Below are 21,219 nucleotides of genomic sequence, written 5' to 3' on the forward strand. Positions count from 1 at the left end.
TCTGGCCAGTAAAATTTTGAAATTTGTCTATGGCATTTCAGCATGTGTTTGATTCATGAAATCCGGGTGCAAGGCCAACGTATATGCTATGAAAAGTGTGAGCTATCTGTCGCTATGTGGTTAACCAACTTCTTAAATAGGAAAGAACCCCCCCAACAGCATAAAAGACTGGGTGGGTACCTGACCTTGGCTTGACTGCTGTCACTATGTGGTTAACCAGCTTTTTAAATAGGAAAGAAGCCCTCCAACAGCATGAAAAGACTGGGTGGGTACCTGAGCTTGGCTTGACTGCTGCAGCAGAACAAGTGTTTTGTTTCTTCAACCCACTCAGTTAGTCGAGGTATGTCTCTGTCAGCATAACCTAATTGGTTTCTGCCTGGCCTCATCTTTGATAAAAAACACAGAAAAGAAAAAGAAAAAGCTTTACAGATTAAGATTTTTGAATGTCATTACATGAAGTGCAACTACTGTATTTGTAATCTCACACTCCAAAAAATTTAGCTTTTAAGTTGGGATATATTTCGCATTCGGCACCACTACTGGCATTGCTGTAGTGAAATACTTTCCTGCGCAGGTTTCCATATTTTATTCTGCAATGCATCTGTAAGATGGTGTAACAGATGCTCGAGATCATTTCATACATGGCCTATGAGGGTGTTTTCTTCTAGTACCTCAACCATGTGAAACCCCAGACGCACAAGTTTTTGTTGTTTGTAGTTCAAAGATGTACATTTGATTTAAGTGTTCTATTTTCTGACTGCCAACTCCTGGAATAAAGAAAGTGCAGAAGGTGAAAAGTTGCACTAAAATCATCCGTTTGTTGTAAACCAAATGCAGCCCCGAGATTTGCTTTTCTCGAGACGCCCGGACGTCTCTAGGAGTAAGAACCATATGCCCCTTCGGTCTCTTGTCCACCAATAGCAGTAAAGTAATGTGTAGGTGATGAGTTCTAATTGCTATTGGACCTCCCCCAAAGGATACTGGTTTCGTTTGCTAGATCATCTTTGGCCATTTAGAGATTGAAGCTTCTGCTCTTTCTTCTAATAGATTTGAAAGCTGAAGCATCATATTCTCTTTAACAAGAAAATACTCTCCCTCTCCCTCTCCCTCTCTCTGACACACACACACACACACATACACACACACACACACACAGAGAGAGAGAGAGAGAGAGAGAGAGAGAGAGGAAAAAAGAGAATTGAAAAAGAAGCAAACCGAACTGAAAATAAGCAAATCTATGCATAACAGGACGCAATAATACGATACAAAAAGAAAGAAGAAAAGGGTAGAATTTGCAAAGGCTACTCAGGCTCTAATAGATGGTCTCCACGCAGTCTCTCTCTCTCTCTAGGTCTTCGTCTATATATGTACCAACAATTTCTAAGTAGCTGGACGTGCCTCGGCACTTATTTAAACAATAACAGTACCCTATGGACGATCAGAAACCATATATCCAGTATTACTGCACGCATTGAAGCAAATCAGAGACCGCCGCCACCACCGGCTCCTCCTCCAAAACCGCCACCACCACCAGCTCCACCTCCGAAGCCACCACCAGCTCCTCCTCCAAAGCCGCCACCAACTCCGCCTCCGAAGCCACCGCCACCACCAACTCCTCCTCCAAATCCAACACCCTTTCCAAATCCTCCTCCTATCCCTCCACCTGCACCACCTCCCACTCCTCCTCCAAACCCAGCACCGCCACCAGCACCACCTCCAAGGCCACCTCCAGCTCCGCCTCCAAGGCCACCTCCTAGACCACCTCCAGCTCCCCCTCCAAGGCCACCACCTACACCACCCCCATGACCACCTCCAATTCCACCACCTAGCCCACCGCCATGACCACCTCCAATGCCACCACCAAGACCACCACCATGACCACCGCCGATCCCACCGCCCAGACCACCACCATGACCACCTCCTATACCACCACCAATGCCACCACCTAGGCCGCCACCATGACCACCACCAATGCCACCACCCAAACCGCCACCATGACCACCCCCAATCCCACCACCGAGGCCACCACCATGACCACCTCCGAACCCACCTCCTAGACCACCACCATGACCACCTCCGAACCCACCACCTAGCCCACCACCATGGCCACCTCCGAACCCACCTCCTAGCCCACCACCATGACCACCTCCGAACCCACCTCCTACCCCACCACCATGGCCTCCTCCGAACCCACCGCCGAGTCCACCTCCAGCTCCTCCTCCAAGGCCACCACCTAGACCACCACCATGACCGCCTCCAAAGCCACCTCCCAAACCAGACCCTCCACCAAGCCCACCACCAGCACCTCCACCAAACCCACCACCACCACCTATTCCCGCACCAGCTCCTCCACCAAACCCACCACCACCACCAAGACCACCTCCGCCGAAGAAGTTATCCTTCTCAAGAAGCCTCCCCTCAGCAATGGCAGCCAAAAAGACAAGACCCAGAAGCCCAACAGCCTTCAGAAACCTCCCCATCTTTCTCCTACCCACAAGAGTACTTCGCTCGCAATGCCCACTTCCTCTTCCTTGACAACTATTTATACAACTCCAAAGACATTCAAGCTAGAAAGGGAGAGAGAGAGAGAGAGAGAGAGAGAGAGAGAGAGAGAGAGAGAGTAAATGAGCGCATCTGTAGGGAGTCTGCCAGTTAGTCCTCGAGATGAATTTCTACGCGTCTCAAAAGAAGCAGAAACATGCTGCAACGGTGCACTTATTGCTAGGTAGTGGTAGACTTCCACCATCACCTACGCTCTTAAATTCTTACTTTTCCAAACGATTTTTTTTTCTTTTTAGATTTTGGTTCTGCATGCATGCGTGCGTGTATATGTGTGTGTTTGTATATATAAGCAATAAGATTCCAAGACTGCATTCCTATACGTACACATTGAGTGCAATAAACTCTAGCTAGATTTCATATTTCCAAGCGTTTGATTCAATTCTTCGTGATTCTGATCACATAAATCTGATCTTTATATCTGAGAAGGCGTACCAATTAAGTGAACATCGTGTCTCATGCATAGATCAGACTTTGGTACTAAATAAAGATCGAACTAGTTATATTTAAGTTCTCACTATGCATTTTGAGTGAGCAATCCCACCGCCCAGACCCAGAAGGGAGCATATACTTGAATAGTGTCCTAAATAGTGTATATATATATCTATATATATAAAGAGGAGGACAAAGAAACTGGTTGTCTAAATAGTTTATAATGAAGTCATCATTTTGATAACGATTTTTTAACTATTTGAATAGTGTCCTAAAAAAAAATACCGCAATAAACTATAGCCTTGTGTGATAAATATTTTGCCTTTCACACACACACACACACACACACACACATATATATATATATATATGATTAATTATAAAGAGGAGGACAAAGAAACTGGTTGGAATCGTCTAAATAGTTTATAATGAAGTCATGATTTTGATAATGGTTTTTTAACTATTTGAATAGTGTCCTAAAAAGATAGACTGCATTAAACTATAGCCTTGTGTGATAAATATTTTGCCTTTCTCACACACACTTATATATCTATGTATGTATATAGATTTAGGCCGAAGGCTTTGGCTTGTGTTGAAGAAAGAAATAAACTCAATTCTAATGTTGTTGTTGTTATTCTATCACTATTGATTAACTTCTTATGTAGATGATACTTATCAAAAGGTGTATAAATACTACATAAATTGTGTGAAAATTAAGCTTTGTTTACATTTGTCATCAAGTCTAGAGTAGAAATGAGTGAAACCGGAAAAAGAGAAGGATTGTTGCTTAAGAACATAACTAGCTAGAAATAGTAGTTTACATCGAATCGAATTTAATCTGTATAAGTTCTCATGTCCTACTATAACAAGCTAAGTAAAAAGAATCATGAACTTGATTGTGCTTTTGGGATGCCAACCCCAACAAATTCCAACAGTGGAGTTCAAGAACTTGGTCACCAAACATGTTGAAAAACCACCCATCTTAATTTAGGTAGATCCTAAGTGCGCAAAACTCCTTGTTTGGATAGAATGAGCAAATTTTGCTAGTCCTTGTTGCATGCACGTCAGAATAACCAAGAAATCAAGAAATGACTATACATTTTTTTTTTACTGTAAGATGATTATATTATACATAATAAAATGTTGTAAATCATGCTTTATTATTTTTTGACATTCTTAACTAAGAAGCACAACTTGTGTATATATGGGAGCATACATAATAAATTTTTAGGTTCTATTATATATCATAAAAGAAGTGCCGTATTCAAAATCACGAAAAACTTTGTTTGTATCGGCATATCAGCATACAAAAGGCTATGTAAACTATAAGATCAATTGCATAAATGTTTCTAGTATCATGTTCCAGCATGTCACTCATCTGAGCAGCTGGCAAAAACGACATCCGAATTGAAGGATGTGCCGTATGCCGACCCAAACTCCGAAGCAAACCAAAACCTTGGATATATAAGGTTACGACCTTAGGGGTTTTGCTAAAGGCTCGGATCGAGTGCATGCCGGACCATGTCCGAGAGGTATGTGTTCCAGACTGCGATCCAGGGCCAGTTCAGGACAATACACACCAATACTGATAATGGGGTTGCAAATGGACTGGAACCGGTTTGAGGGTTCTCATTATTTGTTATTAATGAGCCGGATCCTAGTGGGACCTGACCGGATATCTATATATTTAGCGGTTTCAGATCCAGATTGCAAAACCCTGATTGGTAACACAAGCTAGAAGAGACGTCTCTTCTTATCAAGAGGCATCCGATTTGGATTGAATTGGATCCTGGATAAGGATTCACTGGTCAAGGCATGGATCCATAAAGATTTAAATCTTTCTCATGCCTATCAGTACTGCTGCTTGAATGCAATTGGGTACATTACTGCACATAATTATTGCCATGTGTAAAGATTAAAGCCTATAGATACAAAAATTAAATGCTTTTCAGTTCCAGTTGTCAAATATTATGCGAAAAGTATTCCATATCTACTTAAGCATGTGAGCTTATATAAGCTGGTAGGTGCAGGACTCCTACTTGCTAGAACTGTGTAAGGACTCATATTGATCATTGATCTTTTTAAGATAAATGATTGTAAGAAAAATAAGGAGAAAAATTTGTTAATTTTTTGCTAGAAGATTAAAATATCTTATCTCCTTTTTATCTTTATTTTTCTCTCAATTGTCAATAATAAAAAAAAAATCAACAGCCATGATGACTACTTAGGTTTAGCTCATAAGGGTTTTGGTACCTACCACTTTCACTAGAGAGAGAGAGAGAGAATTATAACATCTATTAATCTTAATAACTTAATTAATTTAATTTTTGAGTTTAATGCTCCCAATCACACACACACACACACACACACATGCATATATAAAGGGAGTGAGATAGATAATAAATTCTCTTGATCTTAATAACTTCTTTTTTAGTTTATTTCTCTTTTTATTGAATACACGGTATTAAACATTTAATGAGAAAAAAAGACTTAAAAAGTGAAGATGGTCCCAAGCAGTGGTATAAAAGTTAGAAGATAAATAGAGTCAGCCAAGGAATCGATTTGGTTGTGAGTTGAAAAAAAAAAACATTATTGCACTTTTTATTTTGAAACAACAACTGAACAAATATGTGCATTAATTAAGAATTATAAGAAATCCCTTAAATCATTTCAAAATAAAAAATGAAACACAAGCCGTGCACACAAGATATATACTAAAAAAAAGAGGTAAGAGTTGAGGTATTTTGAAACATTATTTTAAAAAATTTCTTTTTTATTTTATTTATTTTTTTCATATTTTTTTATTATTACAAAAAGTTCTCTTTTTTTATTAACCAAAGATATTTTACTCATACTAGTGCAAAAAAAAAATTTGTGCACCAGCATGTGCATATAACCAGCACTGGGTAATGTGGGGTTCTGTCCTGCTCACCCAAGTCAAGATTTTATATATTTCTCTGTATACCTATACATATAGTTGGAGGGTGGGGGGTTGTGGGGAGTTTATATATATATATATATATATATATATATATATATATATATATATATATATATAGAGAGAGAGAGAGAGAGAGAGAGAGAGAGAGAGAATCTATGGAGTTGTTTTTAATGGAAGAGATATGAATGTCCTTTAATTTCATAAAAAAAGCAATAACTTTCACCATCAAGGAAAATGAAAGACTCGATGAGTCATGCCAAATTATGAGTCATAAACAGGAAGCTGCATTTAATGAGTATGTGTATCTGCATGATGTGCATGACAGATAATAAATTGTGCATAGTTTCCAACTTTCTACAATTCAAAGATCATTAAATATGATACAGCGAACGCACATGCATCTCTTCAAGGCCGAAGACATGCACATAAAATGCTTTTTAATATTTTTCAATTTATTAAATGATGAACAGGTCACAAACATTGGCAGCTTTTTCTTTTTTAAATTTTTTTCTTCCAAAGATATTGAGATTTAATTTATTAAGAGATCTTCAAAGGCTGATACGATTGCAAGTAAAGGTATATCTTCAACAATACTTTATATACATTTTATTTTGATCGTGAGTTGAATACCAATGTTAAAAATCGACAGCTCGAAACAGCTGGAATATCAAACTAAACGATAAAATCAAGATATTGGATTTAGGTGCATGGATTCATACACTACTGTTTAATTTAGTTATTTTTTCCCTATACAGATTAATGTGAATTGGCTGACACAAAACAAGTTACAGAAAAGAATGAAGTCTCTATAGTTGCATCATTTAATTTAGTACTTTTTTTTTATGATTTTCTTAGTATTTGGCAGTACATCTTTTTACTTTTATTCTTTCTCAGTTGATTTAGGTTAATTCATAAATCATTTCAATGGGTCTTTTGTTTACATTTATCCCATGCTATTCCTTAGTTAATAATTTTTGAATTTTATTAAAAAAACATTATGTATTTTCAATCCTGCTTCAGTTTGACATCTGATTTAGTAAAAACCACTATCACAAATGTCGTTTTTATAAAACAATGAGGTTTTTCTCAAGTATAATATGAAAACTTTGTTTTTCTCAGGAAAATATTCTCGACACATTTTAAAAAAAGTTAAAAAAAAAACTAAACATAAACATGAAAAAAAAACCTAGTAACTAAAAAATGTAAAGAAAAGTGACAAAAAATGAATAAAAAGAATTTTCTTGCATTTTTTTTCATTTTGACAATTCCCCCCTCTTTTTCAGCTGTCTTGTTTTCAATTTCAGTTTTGCGTTTTTTTTTTGAATAAAACGCGTTTTCTAAAACACTGGGAAACAGTAAAAAGAAAAGAAAAAATTAATGCAAAATTTATTTTCCAGCACCGCCTGAATTCAACTTTTCCTTCGCAATATTTTTAACACCAACATACTTCCAAGCACTTGGAAAACAAAAGGACAAAAAAAAAAAAAAAAGCAACAATCTGAAATTCCTGACAACAAATTTGTGGCCATGAACTAATTTGTGCTTTCATTCCCTATGTAGCCACGGGGAGCTGGCATGCATACTTGCAGCCAATAATGGTGAAGTTAAAGAACTTCATTTTTTTTCTTCCCTTGAACATGGTCGTGACAAGCAGTTCAAAGGCTGCCACAGCCACTGGTTTTGGACCTTTAACTAAGAAGGTGCAAGGAAAGACAACAATGGCAGTGCTTCAACAGGAAAAGAGCAGGATTCTTTATTCTTTATGTGAATGAATCAGGAAAGAAGTTAGTAGAGCCCTTTTATAGTTCACTGCTAGTAAGAAGGTGCAAGGAAAGACGACAATGGCAGGGCTTGAACTGGAAAAGAGCAGGATTCTTCACCTGAATGAATCAGAAAAGAAGTTAGTAGAGCCCTTGTATAGTTCACTGCTAGTTTCTATCAACTGTATCTATATATCGACTAGTTAGTTGAACAACCTCTCCTTCAGCTCTAGATCAGTGGTAGACAACTGAAAAATGAAGCAGTACTGAGTCATTTTCTTTCCATATTTGAGGGAGAAAATTCATGAGTTCCACACGGGGTTGTAGAACCTGATAAGCTTTTAGGTGTTTGGTTTTGACTCGAAGAAACTGCACCCAGGATGAGAGACTTAGCTGAGTTTAATGGCGCAAGACTCCTAGAATAGCATGTACCCTTGCTTTCATGACATGAGCCTATGCTGCTTTGGCTTGCGCAGAAAAGGTGGTCGCGAGATTTTGAACTTTTGACCAGCATGAGAAGAATAGTATGTGAGAGGCAAAGTGGTGCTTTAATTTTATAGTATATCGTTCAATTCGAGTGACATGCATGCCATCATTTGGAGTATTTGAAGAGTAACAAACTAAAGAGACATCATGTATGTGTCATTAAGGCCTACCAGTTATGTTATACAGATAGGCAGGGGTGGAACCAAGGGGGTGCTGGCACGGGCCTTGGCCCCCCGTTAAATTTTTTTTTTTTTAAATTTACATATAAAGTTTTAAAATCTTCATTATATGAAAAGTTTGAAAAATGATATTTTGGCTCCTGTTAAAATTTTGAAATTATAATTAGATCCTCATGAAAACTAATAGTGACATTAGAAGACACAATTAGCTCTAGTTTGGATGAAAAGAGAGACGTTTGATAAATTTGAACTAGTGCAAAATTAAGACTGAATTGGCTAATTCGAATCAAATGGGTTGCAAGTCAATTGAATTATTTGCCCAATGAAGGGATGCCATGTGTCGTGCTCTATCTTATTTTTGATAAATTTTTAGATGTTTTTAAATTTTTTATTTTTGGCATCAATTTTGTTCCATTCAACTGATCCATCACAACATGAATCCTTTATTTGTTTATTTTATTATATTTTATCTAACAACATATAAACATTAACAATAACAAATATATAACTCGAATTAGTTTCAATTTACAAAATAAAATGTTAAGTGATAAAAACATCAGTTAATAGAAACGCCGTCACGAGTTGGAGAAGCGCGTTTCTCCAGATAGTAACTAATAACTAAGTGTGGTTGTCTCTTCCGAGACATCCGATAAAATTAGAACTAGTGTGCGAAACGCTACGGCAACTGCTTCCCTTTATGGAGAAACGAGTTTCCCGAGTTAAGGACGCGCGCTTCCCCATCTCAAGGAATATGTTTCCCATGCAACTCTTCAGCTTCTCTTCAGGCTTTCATTCTTCTCCACTTGTTTTAAAAGCATGTATAATCTATTATAATCTTTGCACGTTCACTTCTTCGATTTAATCAGGAATGACTAATAATTAGGATATATATGGATTAGAAAAGTTCATTAATTGCTTAATTTTGAATCTTTTCATTTATCACTTGCTAGTTCCTGATTCGGTGAATGGTCAGCAAATTATTGTTAATTTTCATGAGAGATTTCTTATATGATATAATTGGTCGATTTAATGCTTTAATACATTAAAAATAATGCCAAGTCTCGTAAAAGAGAAACTTTGTTTTTTTTAGTTTGTTCACACGCAGACAATTATGAAACAATATATCACAATTGAAAATTCTGGAATATTAATATCATTTTGTTCAGAAATCTAATATTGCTGACGGCACATTCAAAGTGAAGCATTCACTAATCATGGTAGAGGAAAACAAAAAACTAATTTATTTAGGTACTCAACTTTAGTTTTTTATCTCAGAATATTTATGTAATTTTTGGGAACCAAAGGTTAAATCTTACAGATCATAATATATATATATATATATATATATATATATATATATATATATATATATATATATATATATATATATATATATATATATTTGAAATAAATTGCCAGTGCATTTACTTCATACTTAAAAGGACTAGGAACTAAGAACCATATAATCAATCTCAGTTACCAGGTAAACTAGAACTTGTGGTATTTAACATAAAATTAAACGATAAACGCCCAATTAAGTTCAAGTAAGTGACTCTTAGATTTAACAGAAGAAGCAAAAGCAAGATCATGGACAAGAGGATATCCTATTAGGTCACCAACTCAGAACCAAGTTCCTTTTTTTGTTTATTAAGTATGATTACATTGGTGAACATTCAATAGTGTATATATATATATATATATATATATATATATATATATATATATATATATATATATATATATATATATATATATATATATATATATATATATATATATATATATAGAGAGAGAGAGAGAGAGAGAGAGAGAGACTGGTGTCCCAACAGAAGTTAACATCAATAAAAGTAGCAATTTAGATTCATTTGCTTGAAATATATATATATATATATATATATATATATATATATATATATATATATATATATATATATATATATATATATATATATAGAGAGAGAGAGAGAGAGAGAGAGAGAGAGAGAGAGAGAGAGAGAGAGTGGTGTCTCAACAGAAGTTAACAAGAATGAAAGTAGCTATTTAGATGCATTTGCTTGAAAGAATACAATATAGCGGACAAACTGTCAAACAGAATGATAATAAAAGGGGGACGAATCGATTTCGTTCAAGCACAGCCATGGAGGGTTAATTAGAAGGTACTACATCAACTCTTTACTAGGGAGGGGACAATAGCACTTATTTAAAGGATCTGAATGATTATGTATGATTGTAAGCCCTGATTTCAGAAACCACCACCGCCACCAGCTCCTCCGCCAAAGCCACCACCAACGCCACCTCCAGCACCACCTCCAAAACCACCACCAGCACCACCTCCTCCTCCTAAGCCACCACCAGCACCGCCTCCAGCACCACCTCCTCCTCCGAAGCCACCACCTGCACCACTTCCAGCTCCAAACCCAACCCCCTTTCCAGCTCCAAAGCCTCCTCCTAGTCCTCCACCAGCACCACCTCCAAGACCGCCACCAGCGCCACCACCTAAACCTCCTCCAGCACCACCTCCCAAACCGCCACCAGCACCACCTCCAAGACCACCACCAGCGCCACCACCTAAACCTCCGCCAGCGCCACCTCCCAGACCGCCACCAGCACCACCACCTAAACCGCCGCCAGCACCACCACCTAAACCACCACCACCTCCAAGACCGCCTCCAGCGCCACCACCTAAACCTCCACCAGCACCACCTCCCAGACCGCCACCAGCACCACCACCTAAACCACCTCCAGCACCACCTCCAACACCGCCACCAGCACCACCACCTCCAGCACCACCTCCAACACCGCCACCAGCACCACCACCTAAACCGCCACCAGCACCACCTCCAAGGCCGCCACCTGCACCACCACCACCTCCAAGACCACCACCAGCGCCACCACCTAAACCACCGCCAGCACGACCACCAAGACCGCCACCTGCACCACCACCTAAACCGCCGCCAGCACCAAGACCACCACCACCGAGGAAGTTATCCTTCTCAAGGAACCTTCCCTCGGCAATGGCTGCCAAGAACACAACACCCAGAAGCCCCAAACCCTTAAAAACTCTCCCCATCTTTTCTCCACTCGCAGAAGCACTTCACTTACTCGCAGTGCACACCTCCTCTTCCTCCATAGCTATTTATACAACCTCAAAAGCCACTCAGAAGAGAGAGAGGGAGGAGATCTCCACAGAGTGAGAGGGGTAATAAATGAATGCAGTTGGGGAAGGGAGTATGCCAGGGAGTTTACGCGGTTCGAAGAGGCAGAGAAAGAGAAAGAGCACTAATTGAATTTCGGCGTAGCCTTGCACTCCCATCGCCGTCAACAACCTTCTTAAATTCCATACGCTCGTTTTTCAAACAATGGCCATCGTCAGACAGTGTGCTTCAATCTTTCTGCACGACTGCATGTTGCAGAAAAAGATGCACATTTCGGGAGCACCGTCTTCTCGAGTCAGCGAATCATATCTCGAATCTTCTCTTTTTCTTTTCTCATTAAAAACAACTACGGAATTCTAGGATCTACTCGCAGAAGAGCGAAACTTCCTTCATGCTCTCTCTCTTTATCTCTCTACAACCATCGTTCTACGGGTCCCCCTTTTTTATAACAGACCTCACTCATATATATATATATATATATATTCTACTATTTGAGCTAATAATCTTGTTCAATCTAAAAGCTAGTCCCACGTAAATTCTTGCAGCTGACATGAACAAAAACTTTGGTGGCAACAAGGGAAACAGATAAAAGAAAGGTGCATGCAATATTCTTTCAAAGATTTTGCCTTAGAAATGGAGAATAGATTGAGATGGGGGATATGCACCAAAAAAGAAAAAGTTGGGATATTTGCTAGATTTTTTAAAAGAAATGTTTTTTTTAGACATTTAAATTTTTTACTATATTTTGTAGGTCTTATAGTGGGCTCTCCTTTTCACTGACCAGAGATATCTTCGTCATTAAATGCTTTAGTTCATAACCAGCTTCAGAATAAATTGTCTGAAAAGATTCACAAATGTGATCGTATCAACCGTTGCTTGTCCAAGTGCCCTCCTTCCATTGTTTTATCTCATCATTTTTTTTTTTCTTTAAGGGGTGTTTGATATAATCAGAATCATGAAATCTTAAAATCAAAATGCTAATTTTTTAGGAAGTTAGAATGATTAAACAAACAAGGTATTTTTGTTGGAATTTGAAAACTAAAACTTGGAATTTTGATTTCATTCCAGTTTGAGGATGAAAATGAAATTTTCATTCTTGACTCAAAATTCCAAACCATCAAACGCCCCTAAGAACAACTTCACAAAATCAGAGAAATACTCTCATGGTGCAAGTATAATGACCTAACTATGCTGGTCTAGCTTGTCATACTTATAATTAATGTCTCTCTGATGGTGCAAAACTTGAAGCTGAAATCCCCTTAGATCGCGTTTGAATGGCAGGATACTCTATCCTGAAACGTTATCTCCAAAACAAATGTTATAATTTTTATCCGGAACTTTTTGTCTCAACAGCCCCTGGTCATGAATAGAGGCGGCCATAGGGATTGAACCCATGACCAGAAGCCTAATACTGGGTAGGGTTTTCTTCTTTTTCCCACTTCTGCTCACTGATCAGCAGATTAATTTTGACTTGTCACTCTTCATCATTAGAAAAAAAAAATTCTGGTACTTACTGAAATATCTTTGCGCTCTGATGTCTCTCAAGCACATGGGGAATGAATATCATGTTAGTTTCACAAAAGATTCAGATGTTGAATGTCATTTTAGTTTCATTTATAAGTTTTACAATGTTGGTATATGTTGGCTAGTATTTCAGAAATATGTACTTCCAAAAGAAGGCCAACTTTTATAAGTCTTTCAACAAAGAACACATTTTTTTTATAAAAACTGTCACATCAGGGCCTCAAGATTTTGTTACCCTGACAGACAACAGATGTACTACCAAATTACGTTCTTATTATTTGGCCAACATGTTTGTCTTTCCCATATTGACTATCAAGAGTTATTCCCAGCCCTTATTTATAGATAATGTGACACTTATCAAGAAAATTACAAAAGGTATTGGGGATTTGTTTCTAAATAATAAGTAAAAGGTTACCGGAGAAAGTCAAGTTTGAAAAAATTTGCAGTCTTTAGGTATATAGTTAACGACAAAAGTTTGTAGTATTTTTGGCCATAGATTTTAAATATTTGGTCATCTAACAACGTAGTGTGCTGATTTTAATATATAAGAGAGAGAGAGCTACAAATTAAATGAAACTAACTCTTAGATGCATTTTGCTTGAATATGAGACTGATTTGCTTGAAAGGATACAAGCATAGTGTCACAAACTGGACAATATTAGAGTGGGGGTCGGAAGATAAGAGTCTTCATCAAATGAGAACTCAAAATAGACGACTACAACGACTCTTTTAACTACAACAGCACTTAAGGATCAGAAAGATAATGTATCATTGTAAGACGTGATTTGAGAAACCACCACCACCACCACCACCTCCTCCGCCAAAGCCACCACCAGCGCCGCCTCCAGCACCACCACCAAAGCCACCTCCTGCTCTTAACCCACTACCAGTACGCCACCAGCGCCATCTCCTAGACCTCCTCCAGCTCCACCTCCCAAACCACCACCAGCTTCTCCACTGAAACCACCACCACCACCAAGACCACCACCGAACATTATCCTTCTCAAGGAACTTGACTGCCAAAAACACGAGCCCCAGAAACTCAAAACCCGCCCCGTCGTTTCTCCACTCGCAGAAGCACTGCACTCACTCACAGTGCCTACCTCTTCTCCCTCCATAACCATTTATTCAAGTTCAGAAACGTCAAAAGGTACCTGAACATAGAAGAAGTTATCTCTACAGAGAGAGAGAGAGAGAGAGAGAGAGAGAGAGTAATAAATGAACACAGTTGGGAGTTTGCCAGTGCTTTTCTACGGGCTTGGAAAAGGCAGATAGAGGGAGACAGAGTGCACTTATTGAATTACTGCAGTGGTTTTGTTTCTTCCACCGCAATCGCCGTCAACTACTCTCTTAAATTCCATACGCTTGTTTTTCAAACAATGGTGGTCGTCAGAGAGTGTCTTTCAATCTTTCCGCACGATTTAATGTTGCAGAAAAAGATATTTCACGAACACCCTTTTCTCAAATCAGTGAGTCATGTCTCCGAACTTATCGTTTTTTTCCCCCAGTTAACAGCTCTAAGAATCTCTGAGAATCTACTCGCAGCAAGAACAATTAAAGGTTCAGCTCTCTCTCCAACAGTCTTTGTATCGCCTCTGCATTTTATCTCTCTTTTGTGTAATCAATCTACGCTGGAGTAATGTAGAATATATCTTCATTAGTATAGAATGTCTCCATTTTTCATATTTGTTTGTTTTCAAACAGTCCTGAATCAAACTAACGTTAATAAATTTCACCAGCTATGCTATGCTCTTTAGATGAAGATGCGAGATAAACAGGTCTATAATGGTAGTTTCCTTTTGATACTGCAAAAAACTTGAAATTGAGAACTCCTTTTAAGTAATGTTATTAAAATCAGCTTGATGCCAATTCGAATTGATGGTGGCTGACCCTTCCATTAAGTTCAAGAGGATCAAGACTGCCAATTTCCATTTTTTAAATATTTTAAGCTATTTTTCGTCAACATTAATCTTCATCATTATGTCACACTTTTATCATTTTAGTTGATGTTTTTTTGTCACACTTTTATCATTTTAGTTGATGTTTTTTTTTTCGGGTTTCTATCATATTAACAAATGCGTACTTCAATACCATGTTCAGACAATTTTGTAAGGAACTTTTTATGAAAAGACACTCATGTTCTTGTGATATAACAGAAACATACTTAAGTTTATAATTATTTGCTTGATTGTCTGTTTCCAATGAAATCTAGATGGCTAAATTGTGGAAGCAAATCAAAACTTGAATATGTTTTTGTACATTTTTCTATAGAATTCTGTTCAGGCTTCGAAATGACCCAAACTACCCCTCTGTTCAAGAAGATAGAGTCTGCTATAAGGACAAAATGAACATAAAAAGCTTGTGACTTCAACTTTAAGTGTTTCGCTTGCTATTATTTGCAAACTAAATGAGTAATACACGGGAATGTAACAGTGATCACATGATTCTAACCAGATCCTTTAATACAATACGAGTAATCTTGCAATCTTTTATATAATAATTTACTATTGTCATGTTCCAGTTTGGGTTTTGCTGGCATTTGCCCAATTTTCCTGCCTGCCTTCATTGTTGGTTGCCCGCAGTTTGACACCATATCGAAAAAAATAATAAATAAAAACACTAGCATCTAGCAACTTAAAACAATATATATATATATATATTGTTTTACATTTATATTTATGTTTCAGAACTATGGTTCTAATTGGGACGATTATTTCTTTTCTTGTATTAAAGAAGGGGAGCGGATCAATACTACGGTCAATTGTCAAAAACCAATTCAAATCGGCCGGTATCAGAATGGAATCGATAACAGGAAATGAATGTGGCAGGTGCATTGATACTGAGACAAGTTCCAACCTGATTCATCGTTGCCTAAGCTAAGGATATCCTTTTTAGTTTTATGTTCATTGCTGTTCTTATAATTTCAGTATCCTTACTCTCTGATCCAAAAACTACTGCGATTGAGCTTTTCTTCGAGCGATTTCATCGACAACAAAGATTTTGACAGTAATCAATGAAATTAGATGATATATATATATATATATATATATATATATATATATATATATATAGAGAGAGAGAGAGAGAGAGAGAGAGAGAGAGAGAGAAAGAGCGAGAGAGAGATCCTGTGCACGAGAGAGATACATGAGATAGGAATACGTAGTTTTACAATTCAAGAGGGACTGAATAGACTCGGCATTTGACATCGATAGGTAGTTTGCTATATCAAATAACTCTTCAACTAAGGGGACTTGGCCTTTGGCACTTATTTGAACACTGCAAACAATAGCATTATGAACCATTACAAGGCATACTCTGGCTGTTATATGAAATATAATTAAGCATCATTCTGCGTCCGGAAATTCAAAAGCCACCTCCAGCTCCTCCTCCAAAGCCTCCACCACCGCCAGCTCCACCTCCAAAGCCACCACCGGCGCCACCACCGAATCCACCACCGGCACCACCTCCAAAACCTCCACCAGCTCCTCCTCCAAATCCTCCACCACCACCAGCACCACCTCCACCTCCAGCTCCTCCACCAAATCCAACTCCTTTTCCAGCTCCAAACCCTCCTCCTAAACCTCCACCTGCACCACCTCCGAATCCACCACCGGCTCCACCACCAGCTCCTCCACCGAGCCCACCACCAGCACCGCCACCTAAACCACCACCAGCGCCTCCTCCTAGACCGCCACCAAGGCCACCTCCAGCACCACCGCCAAGACCACCACCAGCTCCTCCTCCAAGGCCACCACCAGCGCCTCCTCCTAGACCGCCACCAGCACCGCCACCAAGGCCACCACCGGCACCACCGCCAAGACCACCACCAGCTCCTCCTCCAAGCCCACCACCAGCTCCTCCTCCAAGACCACCACCAGCACCACCACCTAGACCGCCACCTGCACCCCCACCTAAACCACCACCAGCGCCACCTCCAAGACCGCCACCAGCGCCACCTCCTAAACCGCCACCTAAACCACCACCAGCGCCACCTCCAAGACCGCCACCAGCGCCACCTCCTAGACCACCACCAGCACCGCCACCTAAACCACCACCGGCACCGCCACCTAAACCACCACCAGCTCCACCTCCTAGACCACCACCTGCACCACCACCTAAACCACCACCAGCTCCACCACCTAAACCACCTCCCAAGCCGCCACCAGCTCCTCCGCCAAACCCACCACCACCACCAAGACCGCCACCTCCGAGGAAGTTATCCTTCTCAAGGAACCTCCCCTCGGCAATGACTGCCAAAAACACAAGACCCAGAAGCCCAAAACCCTTGGAAACTCTCCCCATCTTTCTCCACTCACAGAAGCACTTCACTCACAATGCTCGCCTTCTCTTCGTCCTCAACTATTTATACAGCTCTAAAAGGCAGTCGAAGCAGGAAGATAGAGATCGAGAGTGCGAGAAAGAGAAGGCATAGTAAATGAAAGTAGGTGAGGAGATAATGCCAGTTTGTCCTCATGATGACGATCGATTACATTTCAACGCGCTTTGGAGGCAGAGGCAGAGGCAGAAAGACTGCAGTTATTGCTACTTTGCTACTACTTGGTGGCCTCTTTCTCTCTCTGTCTTAAATTTTATGAAATCGTTCAAACAATAGTCCGTGGCTTGTAATCTTCTTGCACGACCCATGTTGGAGAATCTGTTCTACTTCTCCTTTGTCTTTTTACTTTAGTTTTTTAGTCCATTCCTCCGTAGAGAATAACAGTAAAAGTAGGAAGTTGAATGAACATGTATTGCCTTTTAATATTCGATTTCGTTTGCCACCAATTCATTTTGAATCCGTCAATTTAGCCTAACTTTTAGGAAGAGTACACGCCATGGGATCGACGCCAGTGCCACCAATCGGAATTCATCCCACGATCAACACAAACGCAGATCTCATTAATGAGATCGGTTCAATTTGGAAATTAAAATGGCCAGTAGCTCATTACCATTTTTCCTAAAAGACCGCTATCTGTCTACTGGGAAGGATCGATGATCCTTAGTTATGTTTACATTCATTGGTTAGTTCATGGAATGGTTCATTCTTAAAAATACTAAAACAGCATGAGAAATAAGATTAGTTACTTGAGATTTTCCAAAAATCAAGCATGGGTTTTCAAGTGAAAGACTTGATGATTGCCATTAAAGATTTGAGAAGTGGATAGATTGTAGGCTTTTCTCAGTGAATTAATGTTAACCTACGTGTTCTAAATGCATCTTGCAACAAGAACTCATGTCCGTTTGCCAATTTTCAGTTTCTTCTTTTGCTAGGCTGATTCTCTAAACAGAGATTTGCTTATGTTATGAACAACTGCATCTGCATATGTTCTGAACAGCTTCTTGAACATTAGCATCCTTTGTACATATCCAATTATGTGCAAAAGTTCATTGGGCTCTTGTTCTTGTTGATGAAGATTTACCCTTTCATGTGCACTAAACACCACTAGTTGTGCAAGAAAACAAGTGTACAATATGTATCTCAAACTGCAAAAGATTTAAAATCGCACATACACCTTACAATGCGAAGTTAGTGCAAACATGCAAATCTGTTGATCGATGCATGCAACAGCTTGTGTGACGCTGCATGTAACAATTTGCACAATGCATATAACTAATTTGTGCGATGCATGCAAGATTTGTCCATTGCATGCAACTCGACACTTTCGCATTCAAACCTGTCTTTACATTGGAGATACCATCCATTAATCTTGCAATAATAAATCAAATAATTTGCATCAACTACTTGGTTTATGACCAATTTTAGTGTCCTTTATAGTTTTTCTTCTGAAAAATGGTGCAAGCTAGATAAGGTGCACGTTATTCTCAACTAAGAAAGCAACAGTTCGCGACAATGTGGAGAACAAACAGGAAATCGCTTCATATATAGAAGCTCCTTGAGTCTTTAAGTGTGTGAACTTAGTTTCTTTAGGGGGAACTAGCCAATTTTGAATATAACACTGCATCCTTGTCTCTTTCTGAATCCTTAGATCCGGACTTGAATCATAAGGTAGCAGACAGTTTCTTTATGTGGTTGGACAATAATTATGTCGACCATCCATGATAGGCTAAACACAATTAACAAGAAATTTCTGGCTCCAGAACTGATTCGATCCAGGGTTCGAGTTTCATACCTGTCACTCTGCACTCAGATCCTTTTCGTGATATTGTCCTTGCAAGGCATGGTAGTCGGGGCTCACCCATATGTTTTACCCTAAGAAGCCAATTAAATGGTCTACCTTTTCAGTTCTTGATGATCAAAACCGAAATTTTTAAAAATAAGTAGGCAGTGCATTATTGCATGGTTCACTTAAGATTTTGTGGAACTTTTCCTCAATATTTATGTCTATGATGGATGCTGGTTGCATGCAACTGGACACCATAATGCATAATCTTGTTAGCTGTGAAGCATGGATGTGCCAATATATTATTATTTTTGGATACAAGTTGTTGGGTGTTAAGGAAATATGAATTTCAGTCTTTGATATTTCCTTTGAAATGAAATGATGTATGCTTCTTGTTTCTAGTTGGGACAGTCTTGCTTTTCTTGTTTTCCAAAAAAGTAGTGTAGGGAAAAGAAAGAAAATTGATGAGCCTTCCCAAAGTTATGAATCATAAATAGCTCACTGCATTTAATAGGTGTAACATGCTCTGCATGGCAGAGGGAAACACATGGTTCTATAATTCAAAGAGCAATAAATACAAATCACAGCAATGCACATCCCTTTATAATCAAGCACGTTAATGTTGTCAAATTTCAAAGCAATAATTTGTCCTTTCACTTTCATATCTAATTGGTAGATAGTGGTTTCTTTCGAAGTAGAAACATGCATTGAGCTAGTGATTCAGATCTCTGTAGAAAAATCTCTTCTTCCTTGGGAAAATTTCTCCCAAGAAAAATCTCATGAGGTGTGATATTTGGTTTTTCTCAAACAATTGTTTGCTTACATAGCATGAAAGCGTGGAGTTGGCAACACAGAAAATGCCATTTTCTTGAATCTAGAATGCCGTTTTCAGAACTAGTATATTTCCTATATTGCATTTTCTTCGTATCATGCTAGACTCGTATAAAAATCTCAGAACAAAATCCTGAGAATGCCAAAAAAGTCGTTGATATTTGTAACTGTAAAAAAAAAAATCAAAACTCTCTCTCTCTCTCTCTTTGAAGGGGGCAGAGAAGTACTAGCAACAGGTTTTTACAGTGGCATTAAACATGAAGTTAGATTAAAGTTGAAGTTAGAGATGACAACAGATAAGACATAAGGTGTTCTCTATTCATGTTCTTATCAGTACTGACAATCCTGCTATGTATGTGTTTGATTAGTTGTTAATGCAGCCTACTTTCAGTTAGTAACTTGTCACTGTCCTTGGGGCCTAATTGATTTGATATTTAACTTTAAGTGAGGCCAGTAAATGAAATAAATGAAAGATAAGCAAAGCATAATTGCTTAGAAGAAAATAGATGTGAACTAGAATCTAAAATCAAAAAGGGACCTTGCAAGGTAAGTTTATTGATACTGATATAAGTAGTGAACCAATTAGTGGAAATCCCTTTTTTGCTTTGCTTACTAACTGTTAAACATTAAACTCAAGTCCGCAGATGCAGTAATCTACTTACTGTATTATCTAGTAGGCAAGAAGTTATGGAGCTTTGATTCTAGGATGTATATACAAAGAATTTTCTGTGGTGCTTACAAATAAGGATGTAATGTATGATCAGATATCTGACCGAGCCACTCCACTTTAATGGGACATAGAAAGGGATTTGAAATCAGAATCAAAATCAGGCGCTGCTTCAGATCTGGTGTTGCATAAATGTCCCATCGGATGATGTTTATATATCATCTCCAATGTTACTATTATTTTATAAATATTTACTTAAGTGAAACTGCTTTTTGTATATAAGACTCCCAAGGCTATACCCTTATGTCTCAAAAGGTTTTGACATGCTTCGAAACTTGGGTGGACTTAGTACATCCTTCAATTCAGATGTCATGCTTTTCATTATTTTCACGCCAGAAAATAATGTGCCGGAGTGTGACGATCACCATGGTATTTGAACCTCGGACCCCTTGAGTATAAACTACCTTCTAGCCTAGCAGGAGAAGAGGCAAGGGGGCTGGCAAGGACTATGGCCCGACTATTAAAGTTTTGAAATTATAATTGGGTTCCTAAATGAAAAATTTATA

General features: G+C 38.6%; 3 protein-coding genes across 13 annotated transcripts; all 3 read right to left on the reverse strand.

Annotated features, from left to right (window-relative positions):
• Window positions 1–1,481: 1,481 nt before the first annotated feature.
• LOC126410105 (glycine-rich cell wall structural protein-like) lies at window positions 1,482–2,480 on the reverse strand. Its single transcript, XM_050078094.1, has one exon. The coding sequence runs from the start codon at window positions 2,478–2,480 to the stop codon at window positions 1,482–1,484; it is 999 nt and encodes a 332-aa protein (XP_049934051.1).
• An 8,119-nt stretch (window positions 2,481–10,599) lies between these two features.
• Window positions 10,600–11,427, reverse strand: LOC116255264 (glycine-rich cell wall structural protein-like). Its single transcript, XM_031631040.2, has one exon. It carries the CDS (start codon window positions 11,425–11,427, stop codon window positions 10,600–10,602), a length of 828 nt encoding a protein of 275 aa, XP_031486900.2.
• A 4,756-nt stretch (window positions 11,428–16,183) lies between these two features.
• Window positions 16,184–17,384, reverse strand: LOC116255265 (glycine-rich cell wall structural protein-like). 11 transcript variants are annotated; one of them, XM_050078054.1, is made up of 3 exons: window positions 17,176–17,384; window positions 17,008–17,055; window positions 16,184–16,923 (listed from the first exon to the last, which is right to left on the reverse strand). In XM_050078054.1, exons 1-3 carry the CDS (start codon window positions 17,336–17,338, stop codon window positions 16,400–16,402), a joined length of 735 nt encoding a protein of 244 aa, XP_049934011.1. In that variant the 5' UTR covers window positions 17,339–17,384; the 3' UTR covers window positions 16,184–16,399. The 11 variants fall into 11 exon arrangements, with proteins under 11 accessions (XP_049934011.1, XP_049934010.1, XP_049934009.1 ...); XM_050078053.1 differs by having other exon boundaries at window positions 16,184–16,968; window positions 17,053–17,079; XM_050078052.1 differs by lacking the exon at window positions 17,008–17,055 and having other exon boundaries at window positions 16,184–16,995.
• Window positions 17,385–21,219: the final 3,835 nt, after the last annotated feature.

The sequence above is a fragment of the Nymphaea colorata genome, chromosome 5 (assembly GCF_008831285.2).
Source record: "Nymphaea colorata isolate Beijing-Zhang1983 chromosome 5, ASM883128v2, whole genome shotgun sequence".
NCBI lineage: Eukaryota > Viridiplantae > Streptophyta > Magnoliopsida > Nymphaeales > Nymphaeaceae > Nymphaea > Nymphaea colorata.